Source organism: Cyrtonyx montezumae, unplaced genomic scaffold (genome assembly GCF_038088225.1).
Source record: "Cyrtonyx montezumae isolate F1298 unplaced genomic scaffold, pur_monq_1.0 scaffold_2, whole genome shotgun sequence".
Lineage (NCBI taxonomy): Eukaryota > Metazoa > Chordata > Aves > Galliformes > Odontophoridae > Cyrtonyx > Cyrtonyx montezumae.
The window spans coordinates 18,830,804-18,855,513 of NW_027071936.1; the positions used below are offsets into that span (position 1 = coordinate 18,830,804).

Consider the following 24,710-nt stretch of genomic DNA (forward strand, 5'->3'; position numbering starts at 1 on the left):
CAGCGTCCGGCTGCCGCCCCTAATAGCCACCGCAGGAAAGCCGGGCTGCGGGGACAGCCGCAGAGGTGGAGGGAGGAGGACCCTGCGGAGAACTGCGACCAAAGCGACTTTTCATTAATGTGAAACTCGGCACCGCCCAGCTCTTACTCCTAACAGCGGCCCCGACGGTCCGTCGCTGTGCGATTAGCGCTGCAGGCTGGCTTCTCCTATTAAAGCACGAGGAGCTGCGTAGTCCCGCAGCGAGCCGAGAACTGCCCCTGGCGGAGCCCCGCACCGACACAGCGATCCGGCAGCTCATCATCCGCTCGCAATTAACGCGCGGTGCGGCTACAGCTTTAAAGCGGGCGGAGGAGAACGGTGCCAGGCCCGGCCCCATCGCACAGCCCTCGCCGCCGGCCCGACATGGGGAACCGCGCGATCCTCGTCTTCTTCACCCTCCTCTCCCTCGCCGCCGCCCGGCGCAAGCTGCTGCTCTTCCTCCTCGACGGTTTCCGCTTCGACTACATCGACGACGCGGAGCTGGCGTCCCTACCGGGCTTTCGGGACATCATCGGTATGGGGGTGAAGGTGGACTACATGACCCCCGACTTCCCCAGCCTGTCCTACCCCAACTACTACACGCTGATGACGGGTGAGTGATTCGTTGCCGCGATGCTCCGCGCAGAGGCAGAGGGCATCTCGCCTGCCTTTCCGTACGCAGTGCTAGTGGATGTCCCAGGTCGTGCTGAGTGCTGCTGCTGGAGGATAAACAGAGCAGTCCAGAGCTGGGAAGGCTGTTCGGAGCGGGTTTTGCTGCGGTGCGGGGCTCTTCGCCTCACCTGCTGTGCTCTGAACGCTGAAACAAGCAGAAAGCGCTGAGCACGAGGCGGCTCGGACAGTTTTTAATCAATAAAAAGGCATATGTTCTGAGGGGGGGCTACGAGGAGGCTTGTATTCAGCCGGCAGTCCGCTTTAGAAAGTTCAGTATTGTACTTTTTATATTCTTTTACTTTTGCTGTCATCCGTTCCTGCCCCGACTTTGCTCTGAGTCCTTACAGCTGCAATCTGCTCCCCTCCCCGCTCCTTTCCTCTGAGCACTCAGGAAAGTGGGAGGAGAGTCGTCGTGCTCCCGAAGCTGTTTCCTTTTAACCTGAACAGGGCAATGCACTGCTACAGCGGCACTGGAAGGATGCAGAGTGCAGCTGAACCATCCCTCTCCTATAAAGTCACCCTGCAGATGAAGTCTAGGCACATAAAGAACCAGGAAAGTTTTTCTGGAGTTTTGGATCGTATTCTTTCTCTCTGGTTATTTGACAAGCAGGGCCTTTCAGCTCTGGGAGCAGCGTGAAAATCCGCTCCCTCCTGGGTCAGTGGCATCTTCTGCGTGCAGAACAATGCACAGCCCAGCAGTCAGCACACTGCTTGCTGGGAGGGCAAAGAGATGCCATTGTAAGGCAGACCCTGACATCAGTGGTGCCCAGCTTGTTTTGAAACTGCTTAACTCCCTCTTCCCCATCTTGAGATGAATGCCTGCCAGTGCTCATTTCAACTGTGAATTATAAAGGAATAGAAAGGTAGAAAACTGCCAAGAGTTCCACTCTGCTGTGGGCCATTTCCCTTAGGTGTATGCCTAACACTTCTTATTTGTGAAGAGCCTTTGGGTGAAGACACTAAGGGCAACAGGGAGCAGCTGCTTTCTCTCCTTACCACACTTTGTCATCATGCCAGTTAAGCACATGTGTGCAGAATGAGGTCCATCAGTCCTTTCAAGAGTTTAGTACTCAAAAAGGGTTTGGTTTAGGTGATGAAGCTTCCCTAACAGGCTTGTCGTGTTCCAGGGTACCAGCTTCTAGCATGAAGCTATTAGGCTGTGAGACAGAACTCTTTCTGAAGTCTCCTGACCTTCATGACAGGGCTCTCCATGCAAATACAAATGACCTGCAAATAGTAATTAACTTTTGTGGTGCATGAGACACAACAATGTTAAACAGGTCAGCAAGAAACAAGGACTGGATTTAGGTGACAAACAAGCCCAGAGGACGATCTGAAACCGTGCCTGAGCACTCAAAGTGTAGGTGTATGTTTCACAGAACCACAGAATCATCTGAGTTGGAAGGGGCCCCTAAAGGCCGTGTGGTCCAACCTCCTCCAATAAACAGGAACATCTGCAGCTCCATCAGGTGCTCAGAGCTCCTCCAGCCTGACCTTGGCTGTATCCAGGGATGGGGCATCCACCGCCTCTCTGGGCAACCTGTATCAGTACTTCACCACCCTTAGATTAAAAAACTTCTTCCTTACATCCAATGTAAATTTCCTCTCTTTTAGTGTGAAACCATTTCCCCTTGTCCTGTCACAGCACACCCTGCTAATGAGTCTGTCCCCTTCCTTCTTACAGCCCCCCTTCAAATACTGAAAGGCCGCTCTCAGGTCTCCCCAGATCCTTCTCTTCTCCAGGCTGCACAGCCTCAGCTCTCTCGCCCTCTTCATAGGGAGGTGTTCCATCCCTTGGGTCATTTTTGTGTTCCTCCTCTGGATGTACTCCAGCAGGTCTGGGTCTCTTCTGTACTGAGGACTCCACATCTGGACACAGAGCTCCAGGCAAGATTTCACAGCGCAAAGCAGACGACCAGGATAACCTCTTCCCTGACCTGTTGGCTGTACTTCTGTTGACACAGCCCAGGATATAGCTGGCTTTCTGGGCTGTGAGGACTCACTGCTTGCTCATGTCAAGATGCCATCCACCAGCACCCACAGGTCCTTTTTATCAGATTTAGGAGATGCTGAGGTAGAAGGCATATGGTGGCGGTGAAGCTGTATGCTCAGCCTAGGCATGTTCAATCTGATCTCACATCAGACACCACAATTTGTGCATCCGCACTATGGAGGGGCATTTAACTGACTTTTCTTACCTTAGAAACTGGCACATGCAGGACTTAAATGTTACTATTTTGTTCTGTGTAATCAGAGACTACAAGGACAGCCTATTCTGTGTGTCTTGTCTTGAGCTGCTGTATCGTGAGTTGTTAAGAAATTCATTTCCAACTTTCAAATTGATGTTTCTTAGCATTTCTAAGAGAGTTTTCATAGTCTGCAGGCGTATTAGGCTAAATCAAGTTGAGAAACAATCTGCACCTTCCCACCTCAATTTGCTCCTTACATCCCAGCCCTTGCTCTGAGGAGCACCGCATCCCTTCTTTCCCTGTGCATTCACAAGCCTGTGGGGAACTGCATCCACTCAAGCATACTCACAGCCCCAGCACTGTGAGTCTGGGCACGAGGACATTGCGGCTGGGATGCATTTCCCTCTTTCCATTCTCATGAGCAAGATCACTCTTTTCTACATTTTGCCTTTCACTAAGTGTCTGTGTGAATCTTTAGGGTGTGGTTTAAACCAGAGGAACATTTAGGTTGGGAATTAGACCTTCAGGATTCAAGTCCAATCATCAGCCTACCAAGGTAGAGCTTTACCGAAAGATGATCCAACCAAAACTGACGACCAAGAGGCATGGATCTAAAAAGCACTAACAAGCAATGTGAAACAGAACCTGTTTGGCTGACAATACTTACTAGGTGCAGTGGGAGAAAGAGTACCCAGCTTAGGTAACATGTTACAAAAAGTCTTGGTAAAAGAACTGGTAAAGTGTTGAAAAGAGATGCATGAACTTGATATGACTTGCCATGATCATGCCACACTGTGTGGCAATGCTGGGAAAGCTAATTGAAAACCTATGGTGGTGAAACTGGGAGGATTATGAGTTGCCCAAACTGATGGATTCAGGGAATGTCAGGGTGGCTGAAATGTGACCAGGCCACAGCGTTTTTGGCTATTAAGTGCAATAAGCCATAGAGCCCTGCTAGAGATGGGACTGCTCATTATTTAGAGAGAGTAATCAGAAGAAAATCTTTACTGCTAATCCTCAATTTTGAGTCATTCAAAGACAATAGCATTCCATCTTTGCCCTCCCTCTAATAAACTAGTTCTTGACCTAACTCTTCTGTTGCTAGTCTAGATCCTACCTGATGTCCTAACTCACTGTTCTGAATATATGGTATTGCATTTTGATGTTTTGTTTGTTTTCTCTACTATCACTGAGTTCTGTGGTTCTAGATGAAAATTGAGAAGAAGCAGGAAGGCACTCTGGCAACAAAAACATCCCTATTGTGGGCAAATACTGTATCAGTGAGCAAAGCTGTGAATAGAAAATATTACAGGAAAATCTAAAAGACAAGAAGTTTTCCAGGCAAAATCTGTAAAAATGGCAAAAGCTCTCTAGATACATGACCCCCTTCTACAAGTTTAATGACACTCTGAAATTGAGTAAACTGCCATCTTTGACTCTAGAATTCTGGCATCAATGAGTAAGCTGGAAGAGAGTTCTGGTGCTGACATGGCCTTAAATCCAAGTATATTTAAAGGGGCTCACCAGGGAGAAGTAGGGTTGTGTGTTACTGATGCCATGTTAGAGGGAGCTCTGTGGGACTACTTGTGAGTTTGCAATGGAGGGAAGAAGGAATCCAGATCTGCCAGTGCAAAAGGCTCACTTAGTCACACCATGTGCTGCTTTGTTTTGCAAAGAAAGGAGTTAAGATCACAAGCCACCTCTGGATCTTATCCTATGGAGAATGTTTAGTGCTTCCCATTCTCTGCCTTGGCATGTTTCTGCAGGGAGGTCTCCTGCCAAAGTAAATGGAAAGTCTGAGGTCTCTGTTAACAACAGCAGTTACCCAAGGAGCTGTGCATGCCCTCTCTCAGGAGAAAAGCTGCTTATGCTGCAGAGCTTTGGAGCTGCTTATCCTGCATGGCCCCATGGATGATATGAGATAGAGGTCTTCCTCAAGAGGTGGAGAAGAGGGCATCTTGGGTCTCCTGGGCTCCATGTTGAGGTCTGTGGTCTTTGCAGAGCTGTCCCACACCTGCCATAGCTCAGTCTGCTCCCATTCCTACCCAGTGCAGTCAATCCAGCTGTATGCTGTGTTGCTGACATGCCATGCAGACTGCTCACCCTCACACCCATGCACATTCATCCTGTGGTGGTCTCCTGGCTTTCAAGAGTGTGGCACTGCAGGCCTCTATCCACATGGTAACTGCAAGGAGCCCTGTCTGGTGCCTTCTCCAGTCAGCACGAGTCATGGCTGTGCAGCACAGATGGAGGATAGGGATTGCCATGCTTAATTATTAACTATCACCGTTAGGAGCATGCCCTTTGAGCCCTCACAGCAGGGAATGTGGCTAACACCAGCAAAACGCAAACACAGCCACTGCTCTTCCACATCCCTCTCTGGGAGCTGAGGAAGTGTGTGTTACACTTTAAGACCCGCTCTTTCTCTCACTTTAAAACTGTAGAGCTACATATGCTGGTGTAGTGGTCAGTACTGCAGTTCTCAAACCAACATGGCTCTCATTTTTGCTCGTGGTGGTTTCAGCAGTTGTCCCACTTCTGCTGTATGTTAAAGAGAACCTGACATCCAGCCTGGTTCCAGAAAGGATGCCAACAACTTCTTTTCATCACTTAGACAAGCTCTTACAGAAACCAAGGGCAAGAGAATTTTGAAGAGACGAGCTTTTCTGTTTGTTTGTTTGTTTTCTTTAAAGCTTGCTTCATTTAAATCTATCTCAAGGTACCAAATGAAACAGCAGAGTGGAGACAAACAGTACCCACATTTTGTCTGAGACGTAAAAATTGCAGGGCTAGGAGTACAAGAGAGACACTGGTTATCAGTGCCAGAGAAACAAAATTATCTCAGCTTCAGGAAAAAAAAGACAGGAGGATGGAATGAATGTGATGAGGGATGAGCAGCCCATAGCTAGTGCACCTGCTACCAGCTATTAGCAGTAAGTGGACATTCATGTATCAAGGTATCTCTCTGTCTAGAATTAAAAGAAAAGTGATGAAAAGAAGGCTGCTAGAGGCTTGCTCCCTCCCTCACAGTGCACCAAACAGCTCTGCACGTTGTTGGTTCCAATCCAAAAACTGCTCAGAGCTGTGGCTGCTAAGGCACAGGAGTTGCAGATCAATGAATTCCCTTCAGAAAAAGAAGGAAAAAAAAAACAAAAACAACCAACAAAACAAAAACACCTACATATAGCTTTTGGTGTGGACTTACTTGTATGGCAAGTTCTCGCTTGACGTAGGCTACAGTGTTTCAGCTGTGGATCAATATGGTATTGAAGACCACAAAAAAAGTGGAAAGGCATTGCCAACAAGCTCTTCTGGAAGCGTGAATTATCTGCCCACACCTTGAAGGAACTGTTTTTGCTGGGGAACTTGTGCGTGGTAGGGGCACTTCATCAGGGCAAAGGCTCCCACTGACCTCTTGTAGACTAATCACTTATCACTAGTGTGATTTCAGGGTTAGGCAGCAACCAATGGTATGAGACATTTAATTCCACACACTGGGCATGGGAGCCTGGCCACTTCTGCTCTACTGTAGAATCTTACAGGACTTGTGAATGGGGTTTGCATGAAGGAACTCAACTCCTGGCTCTCTTACAGAAGGATACAGCATTTATATTCCTGGGAACTATATGCTCTTTCTTTTTCTCTGTTACTCAAAGAAGGGTTGTTCTTTTACTGCAACTGCAGTGACTTTAACTCGTGACATCTGTCCACCGCATTTGGCTTTTGCCCTGTTTCTTCTTTTGAAACTCTAAAGTTAATGTTTGATTACAGAGGAAAGTTGCAGTAATGGAAGCAATAACAAATTTAGCATTCTATGGTGATCATGTAAAAACACGTTGCTATTTTGACAATAGTTAAAAAAGAGGATCACCTGAGGCCATTTTCTCAGGCTGGGGGTAATAAATTACAGCAAAAGATGTAAAGAACTTGGGTGCCACGTGGCTCAGAAGAAATTTGAGGAATGACCTTAATTCTTTGTATAAATGTCTTCAGGGGAGAAATCTTAGTTATGGCAGGGCTTTTTAATCTAGTGAGCAAGGCATGAAAGTGGATGAAGATTAACACAGGGCAAAAATCAAATTAGAGAGCAGGCATACTTTTTGAATGTCATTTCTTGATTATGACTATTGGGATGAACAATGCAAGACAGAGACTGATTAGTTGGTTACTAATATCTTCCAAGGAGATCTGAGGTCTGCCTGGGATACTGGCTACAGGCAAGCAGAGGGGAATGACTTTGGGCAGCATTATATGGTCCTGTCTGCTCATCTGATGTTCCCTCCTAGCCCTGTGAGCCTTTGAACTTGAATAATATTTATGTCATCTCTTAAGATCTGAACTAACCATATCTTATTTTTCTATGCTTCATATTGTGTGCATATTGCAATTATTTGTTGGTGTAGGGATTCTCCAAGAGCACAACTAGCAGCTTATAGAAATGCTTAGGAGTCTGTCACACACTGCAGATGTTTCCAAAACAGCAACCAAATCACAGTTCATCTAAAACATTGATACCTTACAGTCTTGTAGGTGTTTCTTTAGTATAAAAAGAGTTGGAGCCCATGGAGCCTATGGAGGAATGAACTAATCATCTAATGTGGTGATCAGGAGAATACTGTCCTCTGTATTATTGCACACACATAATGAAACTTCCCAACAACGCTGCAAAGAACAATCTCTGTTCTGTTCCTTAAAGAGGTGAGCCAACCGACAGTAGACCTCAAATCCTATGGGGAGCTGACATCAGTAGCAGCTGGAGCTCATTGTTTTTGTATGAAAGCTGTACTGTGCATCAAACAGATTGCGTGACCTCCCCGCTTTGGCCCAACCTGCAGGTTTCTGAGGCTAGCACTAGATGCTGGCTCTGCAGTTTAGCAGGTTGTTATATGGCTGAGATTATATGGACTTCAAGAAGCTGAAGAGTCAAGGCTGTCCTCTAAGTAGGAAACTTGTGTTTTTGAGGCACTACAGAAGCTTTGTTCTAGTTTTTTCTTAGACTCACAATGAAGAAAGTTCTTGGCAGCCTGAGGAGGACAGATTACTTCCCCTCCAGTCCACAAGTTTTCCTAAATTAAGCTTGTTTGTTTTAATATGGTGTATAATAGGAAGGAGAAGCCTGTTTGTTTTAATACAGTGTATAATAGGAAGGAGATTTTCAAGATCCATTTCAAGGTCATGTGTACACTAAGTATACAGAGTCCTCTGGCTCTTTTAAAGCAAGAATATTGAGGTTATTTCAGTTCTGCTCACCACACTTATTCTCACAGTAATCAATGTCTGTAATCTGGATCTTTGAAGTGTCATGAGTCACCAGGTAATGATGGCAATGTCTCACAGATACATTAGTTGTTTCTTTTTAAGATGAGGAAATAATTATCTTCCAGTACAACTTAATCTTTAACGTTTTGTTTTCCATTGTTATTAACTCACCTGCAGGTTAACTCTTAAGATGCTGTATCTTCTCTTCTGACAGTGATTAAAAGACAGCTTTCATCCAATAAATACTAGTGTCTTGTAATATAGAGTTGCACAGGTATTCCCAATGTGCACTGAGAGGGCTTGAAAATGTCAAGTGAAATGATTGCTGTCCCCATAACCAAGAATAAAGTGTGTTCATGTTTGTAAACAACAACAAAACAGCAAACAATAATGGAAATTAAAAATAGCATGTAAAGGTTTTAGCCTGTTTCTGACTTGTATGAGGAAAACCGGTGTGGACCATGGATTATTTCAAAGAGGAGAGGGGAATCCTTCCAACAAATAGGCTGGAAGGGCCTCAGCAGGAGACCCGATCTCCTGTGGGTGTGTGGCTTGCAGCTAAGGTATATGCCAGGAATAGAGGGCCCCTTGGATGGTTTTGGTGACAAAAAGATCTTCAGGGAAATGAATACCTGGTTTAGCAGAACAGCATGGAGTGGGGATGGAGAGGGTCACTTGCTCCAGCTATGTCCTGTCTGATTCCCTCACTCCTTACTATCCTGGAGCTTTTAGGCTACTTTAAGGGTGGTGGCCTTGCTATTTAGTATTTTTACTTTATTCCAAGAGCTGTTGCCCTGCTCTTTTAAGTGCCATCACTGAGCAGTGCATGCATTAGATGAAGCATAGGACAAGGGTGAGTTTCCCTAAGTTTCTTCTATGTTTCCAGACAATGCTTTTGTCCTTTCCTGTTACAGACTGTGGTATTGGGGCTGTGTGGGGGCAGGTGTCCTAAAATAGTCTCTGACCAGGCAGATGTTGTATGCAGAGAAGCCAGACCTCAGCTCAACATGTAGCACCTCTGTGGCTGCTGCTACGGTGGGTTGTTTGGGCTGGGAGAGTCCCTTCTTCTGGCCTAAAGTTCATCAAAGCTGGCAGACTTCAGCTGAACTAACTAGACATTCTTTCTGTACCACTCATGCTTCCAGAGGCATCTTTTCATCTGACTTGCTAAGTGAGCAGGTGATAACAGGGATGTGTTGCTGGTGGCATACTTCTGCCGGGGAATGCAGGTCTGATGGTGCTCTTTTTATTTTTCCTCCCCAAAGGTCGCCACTGTGAGGTTCATCAGATGACTGGAAACTACATGTGGGACCCAAAGATGAATGTATCTTTTGATATTGGTGTGAATAAAGAAAGCCTCCTGCCTCTCTGGTGGAACGGATCAGAGCCTTTGTGGGTCACAATGATGAAAGAAAAAAAGAACGTTTTTATGTACTACTGGCCAGGTTAGTATGCCCAAAATTAATACCAATTATTGATGTATCTTTAAGCACTCTGTACTCTATAGGGTGGCTCTTTCATACACTACAGTTCTGAAATACAGCCAAGAATTATGAATACTTTACTAATCACTTATGAACTTTAATTCTCTTTTTTAAGACCAAGAAAATTGGCATATGGCTTAGAAAGAGAACAACCAAGGTGTCACTGGGAGTAATATTCCATCAGAGATTACCTTTAGGGCCATTGTTGGCATGCAGAGCATCTCCTTCTTCTCCCATCTGCTTCTTCCTTCTGTCCATCCATACCCTTGATGTGCTGAATGTTTCACAGAGCAATGCCATGGGCCACATCACTGATCAAAGCTGAAGAGCAACCATCCTCTCCCAGTGTTTATTTGTTTTTAAGCTGAAACTTAGTAGCTGAGAGCTGAAGAACATCAACTTGTATTATGGATGCAGAAAAATTCCCAGTGGAATGCAAAGCATTTTTTGGTGAGCAGGAATGATCACAGTTGTCTTCATCACTAGCTCCTCTGAGATCACTGTCTCTCCAAGTATGAGGTTTTCATTTAGAGGGAGCTGGCCTTTCCATTCCTGATTTGTTGGATGCTGGACCACCAAAATTGCCAGGGGTCCTCAGCCCATCTCCACCACCCAGTATACGCTTTCCAGGAAAAAGGCCACAGTTGTAGGAATGGGAAGGAAGAGGAAACCAAGATGAAGAACTTTGAAAAGCTAGCCAGAGAGAAAAGCTCTAAGAGTAGCAATATTGCCTTGTGATGTGAATGGGTTGAAGCTGAAGACTAGATAGAACATGAGTATCCAACCTTCTGTCTTGCCTGGGCCACGCTGAGCAAAGAAGAATTGTCTTGGGCTGCATATACTTAAGTTGCTCTGAAAGTAATACCTCCTATTTGTTTCCATGGAAACTACAACCAATACGAAGAGCGTGGTAATGCTATTTGGTAAAGCAAATTCTCAGCTACAGAACACTCTTTTTCAACATAGCCACCACCGTCAGCTGTGCATTTTCATTAGTGATGAACAAGAGCTTCTATGCTGTGCTCACAGCAATCTACACAAGTGAAGAAGAACTAGTATCACTATTGCTGCTGAAATGCACCACTCACTGTGCTCACACCCACTGTTTGTTCTCCAAAAACTTCCAGAAAGTATCACTGAAGTCAGTGAGTGGCATTTTTTCCACATGGAATAATTCAATGACACCCCTTTGCTTCATATGTGCTTCCATATCAGATGCCACCTGTCACATGTCGACAAAATGTAACAGAAATTGGTGGGAAGGTTCAACCTCTACTGCCCTACCACCAACATCTGCCTCTGACATCATAAGTCAACTTAATAAAACAGGAGGTATTACTTTCAGAATAACCCTCATAAAACATATGATATCATTAATACATTTGTATTTAAAAATTAATAAAAAAGAGGAGCAAAACCATAAAACCAGCAAGATATGTGACCTTGTGAAACTAAACCATCGAGTGGGTTTGAGGGCGGTGGTTGCAATTCTAGGTGAGCTTTTGGGGTGTTTGTCAGAGACTTTTGATGAAGCTTTTACTCCTCCTGTGCTTCATCCTTGACAACTGTTCACAAATTTTTATACTGCCAAGAGCAATGACATGAGTAAAGCGTCGTTGTGAAGTGAGGATTGGTTGTGAAGTGGTTGTGAAGTGATTTCTCTCTGGCAAGAGAGACTCATGAAAATCTGGTGAAGAGACATGATCAGATTTTTGAGTTGAATATCTGATTGCAAGTCTATAAATTCCATTTGAAAATTTGCAGGTCGTCTATTTATATCAACTGAAAATGATGTCAGAAGCAGAAATTGATGACTTTTTTTGGCAATCTTGAAACCTCAAACTCCTTTATCTGAATGGAAATCCTGGCTGGATGTTCTTTGCTGTTCAGAGCAATTTGTTAGTAGGAACAGCAGTATAGTGCCAAATTCATTGTACTTTGTTCTGCAATGAATTTTTTCCCTAGCCAACAGTCACTGAAGACAATGACCCAAACAAGAGTGATCAAATGTAATGGCAATGTGTTGTGAATGCCAGAGGGCTAATTGCCAGGGCCAACTTATTCCACTACCATTTCCTCATCAGTTCCAGTTCCGAGCTTTGTAAATTTGGAACCCAAAATTTGCTGGTTCTTATCTTTCCCTCTATCCCATGGCCGCGCACGTTCAGTGCTTAGAAGAAGAAAGTCTAAACCCTAAAACTAGGGGACACCAAGCAATGGGTTGTTGAGTGCGAATGGTCATCCATCACATCTGCATCTGAGCATAAACACAGACAAGTCTGCAGAATTCATTCTGGACATCCTAGCCCTAGAAGCAGAGGATCCAAAACGCCACTGCGCTGGGTGTCCAGCACTGCTTGTGCCAAAAGATCTTGTGGTAATCATTTGGCTTGTGGGGACATTTTTTTGCTTTATTAATGGCAGCAACAAACAGTCTCGCTTCATAGATGAGTGTTGATCAGGCATCATCTGCTCTTCAAGGTGTTCCTGGGGAAAAAGTTATATATCCTCTGAATGTTCAGTCGCTCAGAAAAACATAATAGTTAACACTATATTGAGGTTCATTTTTTCAGCATTGTGTACAATTGCTTCAGCTGAAGTGCAGTGACATCTTTTCTAAATACTGAAATGAGAGAAAGGGAAAAATAAACTCTGAATCCAACCTCTTGCCATTTGAACACAACATTTTCCAGACCACGGTGCTAGTCTGGAAAGTTGTCAGGACTTTCTGTTATGACATGAAGTGTCCAACTGTTAAATCAATGTTTAGAAACACAATTTAAAATTGGCAGAGGCTCAAGTCCCCATGTCAGATAGATCACTGCAAAAGAATTCCTTTTTCCTGCTCCAGAAGCTGAAGTTTTAAACTAAAGGTTTTATTTCCTTCAAAACTATACAGAAAGGTATTTAATATTAAATCTCAGCACATACAGCTCATCTATTTGTACTTGAACCAGGAAAAGCCTAACATTCCCTTTGTCTGCTTCCAAATGCTTTCAAATATCCTTTCCCATTTCATTTAAATGAAAAAAATTTACCAGCTGTCCTGGCCTCTACCAAGATACAATATAATTACTAGAGGGTCCTCAGAGCCTGTATTTGGGAATTTTAACAAGCCTGAACATCACAAATCCAATTTTAAGTTCTGTTTATTACAGAGGCAAAAAAAATCCCACAACAAGTCAAACCACAAAACCATAAACAAGCAAACAAAGCAGAACAATGTCAATGAACTGTGTGCTTTTTGGCCACTTCTTCTTTCTTTCTTACCACTGAAGTGGCCAAAACCTATCTCTAATTTTTGCCGCTTCTGTAGGCTCTTATGCTGTATTCATCTCTGGACAACCTAGAAATAGCAAAGACATCAGAGCAACTAAAATAATCCAGGTCCCCAAGAGGTTGATGCTGTCAATTAAAATTATTATATGAGTAATTCTGGAGAAAAATATCTGAGAAAATTATAATCTAATGTCAGTATATGAAGAGGAAAAGCCAACCTATGATTCACTGGCTATGAGCAAACATCCATCTAATATAAAATTCTAGGTATCACTTCTCACATTAGCTATGACTGGTCTTGTGTTTCTGAACATGTCCTAACTAGAAAAATGGCTTTGGATCCAGTGTTTTCCAAGACTCAAACGTTGGAGAAGAAGTTGGTTGTGAAGTTCCAGTTCAATCCTGAAATGCTAGCAAAACCAACGAGGATTACTTGGTCACCTCTAGCACCTGAGGTGCCTAAAAACTTGTGTTTTGCTGCTGGTAGCACTCAGGACATCATGCAGAAGAATGCATTTAAGCAACTGTATCTTATGCCACTGACTGCAATCCCATCCAGGTAGATGTTGTATGAGGTATGCAGCCACATTAATTACGTGGGCCTGCTGATAGGTACCTGCCTAGCCAGAACTGAAGACTGGAACGACTGCTGCAGCAGAAGGTAAACTGGGTTAGAGTAAGATCCTTTAAAAATGGGTGTCCCATCATTTTAGCATGTAAATTGGATATCTGCCTTCAAACTTGTTGGCTGTTTTGGTAGCATTCAGGAGCATCAAATTCCTGAAAGTAGAAATAACATACAAGGCTGTATGTTAAGTCACCAAAGGCCTGTCTTCTGCAGATCTTGGCCTGAGAAATAGGAGAAACATAGTGTGGACAGCCTAAACTGAACAAAGCCAAAAGGTGTGCTGTTTCATCTGTTGCAATACTATATCCCTTGCTATTGCCTGTTGCGACTTGCACTGCAATGCTAGGTCTCTTGGTCAACTTATTTTGCAAGATGCTTTCTTTTCCTTGTATCCCAGTATTGCATCTCAGCCATATGAGCTTCTGCAGGCTGAGGCACATGACACAGACAGTTTCTCTTTGCTGAGTTTCCCAGAGATTAAACCACTGTGAAATGTCTCAGAGAAGAGCTCTGCAATTTGCCCTAGTGTCCTCTCTGGACTTACACCTCCTATGCAACCTAAATTCCTCCCAGCCAACGTAACAGCTTCTAACAGTCTTTAAGCCTCTCTCTTTCATTCCAAAGGAAAAGCAAAGTGACCTAAATATAGGCAGATTCAGTGTACCGCTTACAGTTGCCTTTTTGACCCGACAGTATTGCTGTGTACAGAGTACATTTTCCAAAATACCTGTTTTTTTCTTTTGTGCCCCAGTAACCTACAATACACAGCTCTGATGGGAGCACTCTGGGGTTCTCTAAACATATTTCACATGAATCCAGTGTTTCTGAAAGCATCGTTCTTTTAAATATTAATGTTATTCATCAGCACAGGAACCAGAGAGCAAAAGGGCAGAAAACCACAAAAGCAAGTTTTTGTGTGTACGGGGCCATGTTCTCCTGTAGGATTTGTTGCCACAAATTTCTGGACTGTATTTTGCAAGGAAGGCTGCAAGTTACCAAGAGAGTTAATTGGTTTATACTGTTTCAACAAGGTCTCTTGGGAAACAGATTTAATAGTGGAGTGCCAGAATCACATAATAAAATACAATCTATAGAGGATATTATGATGTAAGATGCAGTGTGTCTAAGTGGAAAATATTTGCCAAACTTCGAGGGAACATTATCTAAATCCACAACGTTGAAAGTCTGGAAACGAGGGTATGCGACCATAGTAGTTAAGATGGAAACAGCTGAATGATTGGGTTGGAAATGATGGGTCATGAGGGCATCAGAGTTTTGTGTCCTGGGAAGGTCTCGCCTTCCTCTTTAGAGGGAAATAAAAGGATCCAATGTTCCCTTTGCTGCAAGCACTCATCCAACAAACCTCTCTCCCCTTTTCCGTTCCCTACTGCAAAGTTTCCAGCAGGGAAGGTGTAAAGTAAGTAATGTCACAGGGAATTTACTGTGAACTTGCACAGTCTGTGGGGTCTGTAATGAAGGTAGAACTGCAGAATTCACCAGTTTTTCATTCGTAGGTTGTGAGGTTGAAATCCTTGGAGTCAGACCAAGTTATTGCCGTGAATACTTCAGTGTCCCAACAGATCAAAACTTCGCAGATGCTATCAGCGATGCTCTCGAGGCTCTCCGGTATGTCACTAAAATTCTGCAGAGGGTTCTTTCCTTTCCTAAAGGTGAATATTTGGATTTACAATGAGCTCTAGGACAGTTTTCAGGATTAGCTCCAACATAGGAAGATGAGGTTCAAGAGTGGATTATAATACTGTCATAGAAACATGACTGTATACAGGAACAGAGAGTTATGTTAAGGTCAGAGGGAAACACATATTCCTTTCACTGTGAATAGGTTACAACACAGAGGAGCCAACCTGACTTACTGTTTCAAACAACTTCAGTATCAGACTGTGAGAACTCCTTCTCTGACCTGCAGTAGCATCCTTTGAATTGCAGAGATTTAGAGAGCACTCCTAAGAAATTCAGCTCTGGTCCCTTGTTTACAAGACCAATGTTTTGGCTCTTTCTGCATTTTGAAACATCTTAGGCACAATTCTTTTGGATTAGGCATTAATTCTGTGTAAATATGAGTACTACGATAAGACATCTCTCAGGTGGCTCTTAGGAAAACAGCATGTTCCACACCCAGCTTTCCAGTTGCACCATCTCTTATCCAAAGGTTAACAAGGAAGAATTCCTTAGAGCTTGTAAAATTACATGTGTTGAGCCTACACCACCATGTGTGTAACCTAAGCCTTACTTCTGCTGTAAATCACATTCCTCCTTTAAAACTTGTTGGTTCCATCATTTATCCAGCTGAAACTGAAAAGTCTAGTATGCAGATGCTGAGGGTTACTCGTTCTTACCAGAAAGGCTCCAAAATGATGGCAGAGCTGCTGGGGATGTTGCTCCCAGCTGCACAGATGCTTGCGAATTAATGCCATTTACAGCAGAGGGCTTAGAGGGAAGCTGTCTCAGAGCATGTGAAAATCCACTGAAAATGTTTCAATAGCTATTTCACTTCGAGTCATCAGGCTGCTTGCTGCAGCTGGCACTGAGAACAGCAGGGACACACAAGCGTGGGCAGGGCAGCTTGCAGGAGGCAAGCACTGCCCATTTCAGGAAGAGGGCAAATCTACGTTACCACGTTGTCTGCAGCAAGCACCAGCTACAGCTTCCCAAGGGGCCCAAATCCTGCAGATTCTGATGGAGCTGAGGGAAGTTTGGTCTCTGAACTGTTTTTGTTTGCACATTATCTCCTCTAGAATTTCATCCTGGGTCTCTTTCTTTCCCCCTAATACCTTCCTTACGTTTCTTCCCTAACTAGAACTTTAGGGCCGTTTCCATGAAGATTGTGTAGTGCCTGTAAAGTGTATTAATAAAATAAACCCCTTCTTGATACAGTTATAGATGCTGTTCAGCTTTCCTTAGCAAGTTTTCCTTATCTATTTCTTTTGAAATTTACTGATTATAGGAGAATAGAGGACTAACATTGAAGTTGTATGTAAGGTTCAGCATGTATCACTGCAGCACTGAGCCCTTATTGAGAAATCTCACTGTGGTCTAAGACAGACCATTTGTTCTATTCAGTCAAGATTTTTCTTAGTTTTTGTCTAGATCAAAATGGTCTTTTAGTTGCAGGTTAGAAGCCAAAATAGTCTCAACAGTGAAATGTCAGGCACTGCTGCAGAAAAAAACTATTTCAAGAGGTTCAGCGAGGACATATCCAGCACAGAAGTTACAGGATTACATTTTAGAAATTAATTTGTGCCTAATATAGATGGAAAGTAACAATTAAAATGAAATTGAGTGGGGGGAGAGCTTCTTTTGAATGGTTTTAAAGCCATGTAGGATGACTGACAGGGATGTTCCCATCAAGGCAGAGACATTCAGCTGCCTACAGGACTGCTCTTCTGAGGCCTTCAGCAAACTCCCAAATGTACATGATAGGTCCTAATTTCATTCATTTGGTCCCTCACCTCCAATTTTTCTCTTCTGACTCACTCATCACCCCAAATTACTTGCATGTTTTTAATGAGAGAAGCCAGACCTGTCAGAACATCACATAAAATCTTTTTGTAGGGATCTTGATCTGGATCAGGGCATATATTATAGATGGCACACTCTCTCACATATGAAATACTGTAGAAAAAGACTGTGTTTGAACTTCTTAAACATAAATTTGTGATTTTATCCACACAATTGCTCTCAGCAAGCTTTGCAGTGAACTGTACAGTGGTCATGAAAATGTAATTAAGCATTGATATATATGTGCTACCCCTACTAATTGGGCTGAGAGACATTCAGTGCAAAAATGTGTGATTAACCAACCTTGTGCAACTCTGAGATCACCCTGATTTTCTTCTATTCATTGATCAGATTCCTGAACAAAAGCCCTATCTAAAATCTCACCCCAAATTGCCCTACATGGGTTTCTCTAGGGTCATGGAGTAGATTGTCCTGAGTTGACTTAGGTGGATTGCAAGACCTCACACAGGAGAAAGCCAGAAGAATCAAACCACAATTAAAGCATATTTTACTTGTAGTTCCCACAATCCTTTTAATAAGGACACTGAGCACAGAAATCAGTATGTTTTCGGGCTCTTTCTTTGCCATTCAATAACAAGATGCCTTTGCAATTTGGAGGCATAGCAGAGGGCTCCAGTGCTCTAAGTGCTGGTGAGAAGAGCTGTGTTAACCCACACGCATCATCCTCTCCTTTCCCTCCAACTTCCAGCAATGGCAGTGCCGAAATGGCAGCGGTGTACTATGAGCGCATCGATGTCGAAGGCCACCACTATGGCCCCTGGTCTGAGCAGAGGAAGAGCGCTCTGAAGGAGGTGGACAAAGCCTTGAGCAACATGATCACACAGATTAAGGTCAGTGGCACTGGAAAACCGAGTTCTGGATGCATTTTGCTTTCCTTTGTGCTGCAATCATTAGTGACTGCTCTGTAAAAAAGGCTGTTCACCACGCGTGTGTCATCTTATAGCCCCAGAACTACCTGTGTCTCTTCCCAAAGTGCATGTAATGATGCCATTACAACAGTTGTTAGAGAAACCTTTTAAAAACCAGTAATTAATTGAGACCCTAACACCACCTTTAAAAAGCTTTAAGAACTGCTCCTTGTGGCACTGTGAAAAGCCTGTTTAATGCCTGTTAATTGGGTGCATTGGCTGTAAACTTTTATTTCCTCCAGAGGTGAGGCTATTGATACCATGTGGAAGGTAAGAGACCATTCCCCTGATTCATATTTTTGTCGATGCTGATATAGTCCGCCTAGTGGATTGTTACCCCAATAGCCCCAGGAAGCCATAAACCAATCTACACGTGACTGTTTATAACTCATGTTGCTGGCTGGAATTTATAGTGGGCGAGTGAATCAAAACAGCTCAGTTTGTATGGTTTATGAAATCAGACGATGAACTTTTATGGTAATTTTTATGGTACTGCTCAGAACTCTGTACGTGAAGCTTTGCTTTAAAAAAATGCTATCCAAATTATTTTGTGGTGAGAAAAGGAAGATATTAAGCTTTTGGGTAAATGTCAGTTCTATGAATAATTCTGCTCTCTTTTCACAGTGATAAGTACACATTAGAGATCTCTATCTCCTCAGCAAAGAGGGGAATATATTTTTCCTTTTTCACTAAATCATGAAATCTGTAATGCCAAGTGACTGTGTTTTAGGAAAGTGGGGAAGACCTTTGCCACCAGTGGTACTGTGACAAAGTTGCTCTTACCCAGCCATTTAGACCTATAGAAAATGAATAGCTGGATAAAATCCTGTCTAAGACTAACTGGGTCAATCATTAATGTGAACTGGAATGTAGAATCTGGTTATTTGTTTGGGGGGGAAGGGGGGCTGAGTTTATTTTGGCAGATCTCTCTCTGGTGCCGATCCCTTAGGCTCATATAGGGCAGCATGTGAGAGCTGACAGCTGCTAATATTGGTGGTGGCCAAGTCCACTGCAGGATGATTTTGGCCATGCTATTTCTGGTGGACTTCCACTGGATTACAAGGAGTTCAAATGGTGTTTAAAATTTACCAGGAAGCACAGACGGTATGAAGCCTGGCCTTAATGTTTCTCATGCACTTATTTCACAGAACAAAGGCCTTCAGCACGATGTCAATGTCCTCCTCTTCTCCGATCATGGGATGACGGACATCTCTTGGACAGACAAAGTGATTGAGCTGAAAAACTACATCAATATGAGTGATACAATACAAATGAAGGACCGAGGTCCTGTTGTAAGCCTCTGGCCAGTTCCAGAGAAGCACACGGAGGTATGTACAGCTCGTTGGTGCTGATTTATTTTATTTCATGTTTTCTTGGTTCTTTATGCCACTTGTTTCTTTGGTATGAGTGTAACACCCAAATTGTGTCCTCTGAGATATGCGTAGGAACCAACCAGTGGCTCTTCTCCATGGCTGCTTTAATCCTGTGACTTTACACACTTGTAACAGAGGTTTTTGAAGGGAATTAACACCAGGCAGATTAAAAGCATAATCTTCCACTATTTGGCACAGATATGAGCTTTCAAACGCCACCTCTTTTTGCTTCTGATGAAACTAGAAGATTTTTTTCAAAAATTTACGTATATTTTGGTCAATTTGCTGACTCAGTAGCTGGGATTTGCAAAAGATCTGGAAGAGGTCAGGTATTTTTATTCCAGTGAATCCTCTTAGAGATTGAGGAATCAGCTCAAATAGACCAGAATTAAAAAAAAAAATTAATAATAAAATAATAATGATAAAAAAGCTCATTTTTACAATATTCTCTTGGAAGGGTTTTGAAGAATAAGCACGTTGGATTAAATCCATCATAAAAAGCCCAAGGCTAGAACTACAGGATGTTGAGGGGCAAATTAAAACAATACAGAAAGAAATATGGAAACCACTTGAAGAGAATGAAAATGCAACGTCTGTAACTAATACACTTGTGAGTTATTGCTGAACCAGAAACCAGCGCTTGAGAAGTCATTACAGCTGTCCTCAGAATATAGACAAATGGATGTACAAGCAGGGAATCCTCACTCCCAACTGAAAAAAATTGCTTTCTATAATATATTTTAGCAAATTCCAGTGCACTGTTAGTCGTGCAATTCATTGAAGAGAACATTTGCCAGTTTTTGCACCCAAAGAGGGTCTCATGGAATTGCACAGCTAGGATACTGCAAACATTTTAAATTATTGCCAGGACTGACAGTTTTCTTAGAGGCATGCGTAAGTCTATTGCTCAAAGTTTCTGCAGGGAATTATAGCACTGATAAATGTCTTCCTCTGCCTAACTCAGTAATCTCTTGTTTTGTAGGCAAAGACCTTCAAACAAGGGCAAGTGTAGGTTGCAACTTCACAGAGACATGGGGTTTCATCCAACAAAGCTCTTTAAGCACATGTTTCCCTTTCATTAAATAGCCTAATATCCCCAAGGAGAGTAAAATACAATGCTTCACGCTGTGGTTTTGTTTTCTTCTTCCTTCATTTCTTTCAGTGGAGTGCTGCCACTTCAAGAAAATTAAGTTGATTTTCAGCTTCCCAAGAGCCAGATTCAACAGCTTTAATTCACTTTAAAGAGCCGTGCACAGGAATTAGATTGTATCATAACCTGGTGGTATTACAGTTAAGAGTTATGCCTCTCTGAATCACCAAAAGTCCTGATGAGATGACAGGAGCACTCTCTAGCCAAAGCCATGGTAGGAAGGTGAGGCTGAGGCCCAGCTTCCCAACCACATATAGTGTGAGGAGTTTCAGCCTTGGATGGATGACTGAAGCACCCCAGTTAGACAGTGCAAATCTCCTGCACGTGTGTAAATGCATCACATATGCAGGATGGACTTCACTAAAAGGCTAGTGAAATTTTTCTTCTTGTTAAATAGAGCTATTTCTTCCTGAAGATTAGTTGTATTTAGGTAGAAGAGTGACATAAGTTCTGGGGACTCCAATAGGCATCTTCTCAATGGTATATGAATCTCTTTAGATATTTTAAATATTTCTCTGAATAATTGGGATCACTGTTGTGTGATTTTATTCCAGATAGTATAATTAAAGTTAATAGGCCATTTGCACATCACTGTGCACCTTCAAAGCTGCAGGCATTGACTGATAAATCTCACACATCATTATAAAGCAGATAACGAAGGACTATCGATCTCTTTGATAGGGATTGAGTGGTTGTATAAGAAACATAATTTGTGTTGTGTTCTCTGAAGCACAAAGAGGGAACAAGTGGCAGAGTAGGCCAAAGAGAATATCCCTTTTCCTAATTTGTATCCACTCCCCACTGAGACTTCAAGCATCCCTCTTCACCATTTAGCTTATGGTTTTCCTTGTTTGTTTGGTTTCCATTAATCTATCTCTGTAGGTTTACATAATTTCATGCATATATTTGTGAGTGTGTGTATTCTAAGTGCACTTAATGACCTGGTTTTCTATATGCTTACAATCCAAGTCTTCAGAACTTTAGAAAATCTATTAGGAGATTTTGCATAGCCATCACCTTAGGACTTGAAAAGTTCCAGTTCGAATGTCCTGGTGATTAAGGAGGGATTAGCTATTTAAAAGACAAAACAAAACAAAACAAAACAAAAACACAGGTGTTTCTACTGTCCTGTAGGTGTACCTGTGCTCTTTATAGCTATATGCTGTGCTAACAGTTGTTTTCTTTGCAGATATATCAAAAATTGAAAGCTGTGGACCACATGGACGTTTACAACATACAGGATATTCCAGAGAGGTTTTTCTACAAAAAAGGAAAATTTGTGTCTCCTTTAACTCTTGTGGCTGAGGAGGGATGGTTCATAGTAGAGGTAAAGAAGCAAAATAGTTAGCTATCAGTGTGAAAAGGTGCCAAACGTGAACACAGTAAGAAGAACACATCAGGGGAGATTCAGGATGGATGTTAGGAAGAACTTATCTGAAAGAGTGTTCAGGCACTGGAATGGGCTGCCCAGGGAGGTGGTGGAATCACTGGCACTGGAGGTGTTCAAGAAATGTTTAGACATTCTACTGAGGGACTCAGTTTAGTGGGAAATATTGGTGGTAGGTGGATGGTTGGACTGGATGATCTTCGAGGTTTTTTCCAACCTCAGCAATTCTATGATTCTGAGATTGTTTTTTGCTGGACATTGAGTCAAAGTATTGCATCATTTACTTATGCTTACACCAATGCTGAGAGCAAAGCTCACATCAACTATTGCTGTGAGCGTACAAAAAGCCTAAATTTGTGACAGCTATGCTGAAGCTAGACAAAGTTAAATTGTGAAGATGGGTCCTTAAAATAGACTTGTCCATTTCCCATAATTTGCCAGTATGGTTGTGTTGATTTACTCCTCTTCCTTCTGCCAGTTCTGCTCTTGCCAGATGTGAAAAGATTGTTCCCATTAAGTAAGCTCTTGAGATCTTAGTACCCCTCCCTTCAGCTCTACTTCTACTTTTATTTCCACTAGCTTCCCCGCTCACCAGACTGTCCTAAAATTGCCTCAATTCTCCCAAGCCCCGTGGCCACTAAAAGGGTCAGACTGTGGGTTATCTAGAGGGTATCTAGTGTTCATATGGAAATTCTGAGAGCTTGTTAAGCAGAAAATCAATTAGATCTGTACATAAAGAGATTTACATAGCAACATATTGCTATACATTATTATTATTATTAATAATAATAATAACAATAATTTTGTATTTGTATTGCTAACGTTCTGCTGCTGTTTCCCAGAGCAGGGACAAGCTGCCCTTCTGGGAGAATGGCACAGGAAAGAGGGAGGCCTGGCAGAACGGCTGGCATGGCTACGACAATGAGCTGATGGAGATGAGGGGCATCTTCCTTGCGTACGGGCCAGGTACAATGCCATCATCCCCATCCCTAGCAGGGATACAGCTGGGGCTGCCCCAGCTGGGCATCTCGCTGAGCAACTGGATGGTGAACAAAAACATCCAAAACATTATTGCTGAGTTATGGTGTAAATTATATAGATTGTAATTATCAAATATAACAAAAGAATTGATAATACAGATTACATTTAGCACCCCAACCTCCTGGCTAAGCCCTAGGAAGGGCAGAAGAGCGCTTGCCCTGCATTTCAGCAGTGGAGCCTGCAGCTGCTGATGCCTCTCTCTGCTGCTCTTCCTGCAGATTTCAGATCCAACTACCGCGCGCCTCCCATCAGATCCGTGGATGTTTACAACATCATGTGCAGCCTGGCAGGAGTGCAGCCGCTGCCAAACAATGGCTCCTGGTCCAGGGTGGAGTGCATGCTGAAGAACACGGCCATCCGCGTGCCACTCTGCACACAGAGCGGCTGTGTGCTGGCACTGACTCTGCTCTTGCTCTTCTGGATGCTGTGATCCCCAAACAATGTTGGTCAGTGTTGCCAGCAACTTGATTCTTTTTTTTTTTATTATTATTTTTTGTTATTCTTCCTTTTTTTTTCCCTCTGAAATTCTTCATTTGAATAATAGCTTCCTTACTAGCGTGCTGTCCCCATCCATCTGCTGTGCTGCACCAGGCATGAATCTGACCCATCCAGCTTTTACACCAGTCCTAACGCAGAGCCAAGTTGTGCGCTGCTCTAAACACAGTCAGAAAAGCTGGTGTTGCTACTCTGAATTTACAACACTGGTGTTGGGAGTAGCTTTAGGCCAGATATCAGCAATGTTTTCTGTATGAAGACCCCTGGACGTTAGACACGTCTTACCCTGCATGTTTAACAGAGGGGCTGACCCTGGCTGCTGTCAGTGGAAAGCTCAGGGGTAGAGACAAACGTCTGTGCATCTATCTGTGCTCTTTCTGGTTCGTCCTTTATCTCCAGCAGACCTCCACCTTCTCCTCACGATGCCAGACCAGAGAGCCGTGCTCTTTGCTGAGCGAAGGTGAATCAGGAGGAGAGCAGTGAGGGCATCCCAATTCTCCTAGCCTTTCCTTCTTCACTTTCCCCTAAAGTGAGCCCTGGCTCTGCGTGCCCACAGGGCAGGGATTGCAGCAGGGAGTGCAGCTGGAGTGGAAGACAGAGAGGGAGAGACGTGATGGAAATCCTCCATATAAAAAAGGAAGAACTAGAAATAGCACCTGGGCACATAGCATTCAGGAGAAAGTACAGTGAGGAAGCCTGCCATTTAGCAGCATCTCTGTTTCCCTTGGTGAAGATGATATCCACCTGCTTAGATGGTGGCTGTTTTGTTTTTTTTTCTTTTCTTTAACTCGGTTGTGATTCTGAAGGTTTTTGACACCTACTGCTTTTCTACTAGCTCCTGCTCTCTGCCATTAAAGCACTGTGGTGGGCTGCACCTTCCCCCACTGTTTTTCTTTAGAGGTGGTGTTCTGCAGCAGGGAGAGAGGTCTACACATATGCATCTCTTTCTCCCTCTCCCTCAGTTAATCCTAGCTACTATGCCTACCTTGGATTACCAAGCCCAAATAAAATTTTAATGGTCAAGTTAAATACAGCAGGAGTTCATAGGGCTGCTCTCAGAGGTAGTGCACCTGAAGGGCACGTCAAATGGATGATGTAATCCTGAAAACATCAAGACAGCAGGCGCAGTAAATCCCTTGGAAAAGCAGTTTGCCTCTACTCTTTCACTCCAGTGCAGCCGTGGATCTACCCTGGGGCAGCGCTCAGCACAGGGCTGGCAGCAAAACCAGCAGCACAACTCTGTGAGCTCAGAAGATTAAAACCACCGAACTGTTAAACTGTCCGCTT

General features: G+C 43.3%; 1 protein-coding gene across 1 annotated transcript; it reads left to right on the plus strand.

Annotated features, from left to right (window-relative positions):
* The first annotated feature begins 314 nt into the window (after positions 1-314).
* ENPP6 (ectonucleotide pyrophosphatase/phosphodiesterase 6) lies at positions 315-23,426 on the plus strand. The gene is made up of 8 exons (XM_065736548.1): positions 315-631; positions 9,404-9,583; positions 15,044-15,155; positions 17,758-17,899; positions 19,126-19,305; positions 21,690-21,827; positions 22,730-22,853; positions 23,147-23,426. The coding sequence occupies exons 1-8, from the start codon at positions 403-405 to the stop codon at positions 23,356-23,358; spliced, it is 1,317 nt and encodes a 438-aa protein (XP_065592620.1). The 5' UTR covers positions 315-402; the 3' UTR covers positions 23,359-23,426.
* The last annotated feature ends 1,284 nt before the right edge of the window (positions 23,427-24,710 follow it).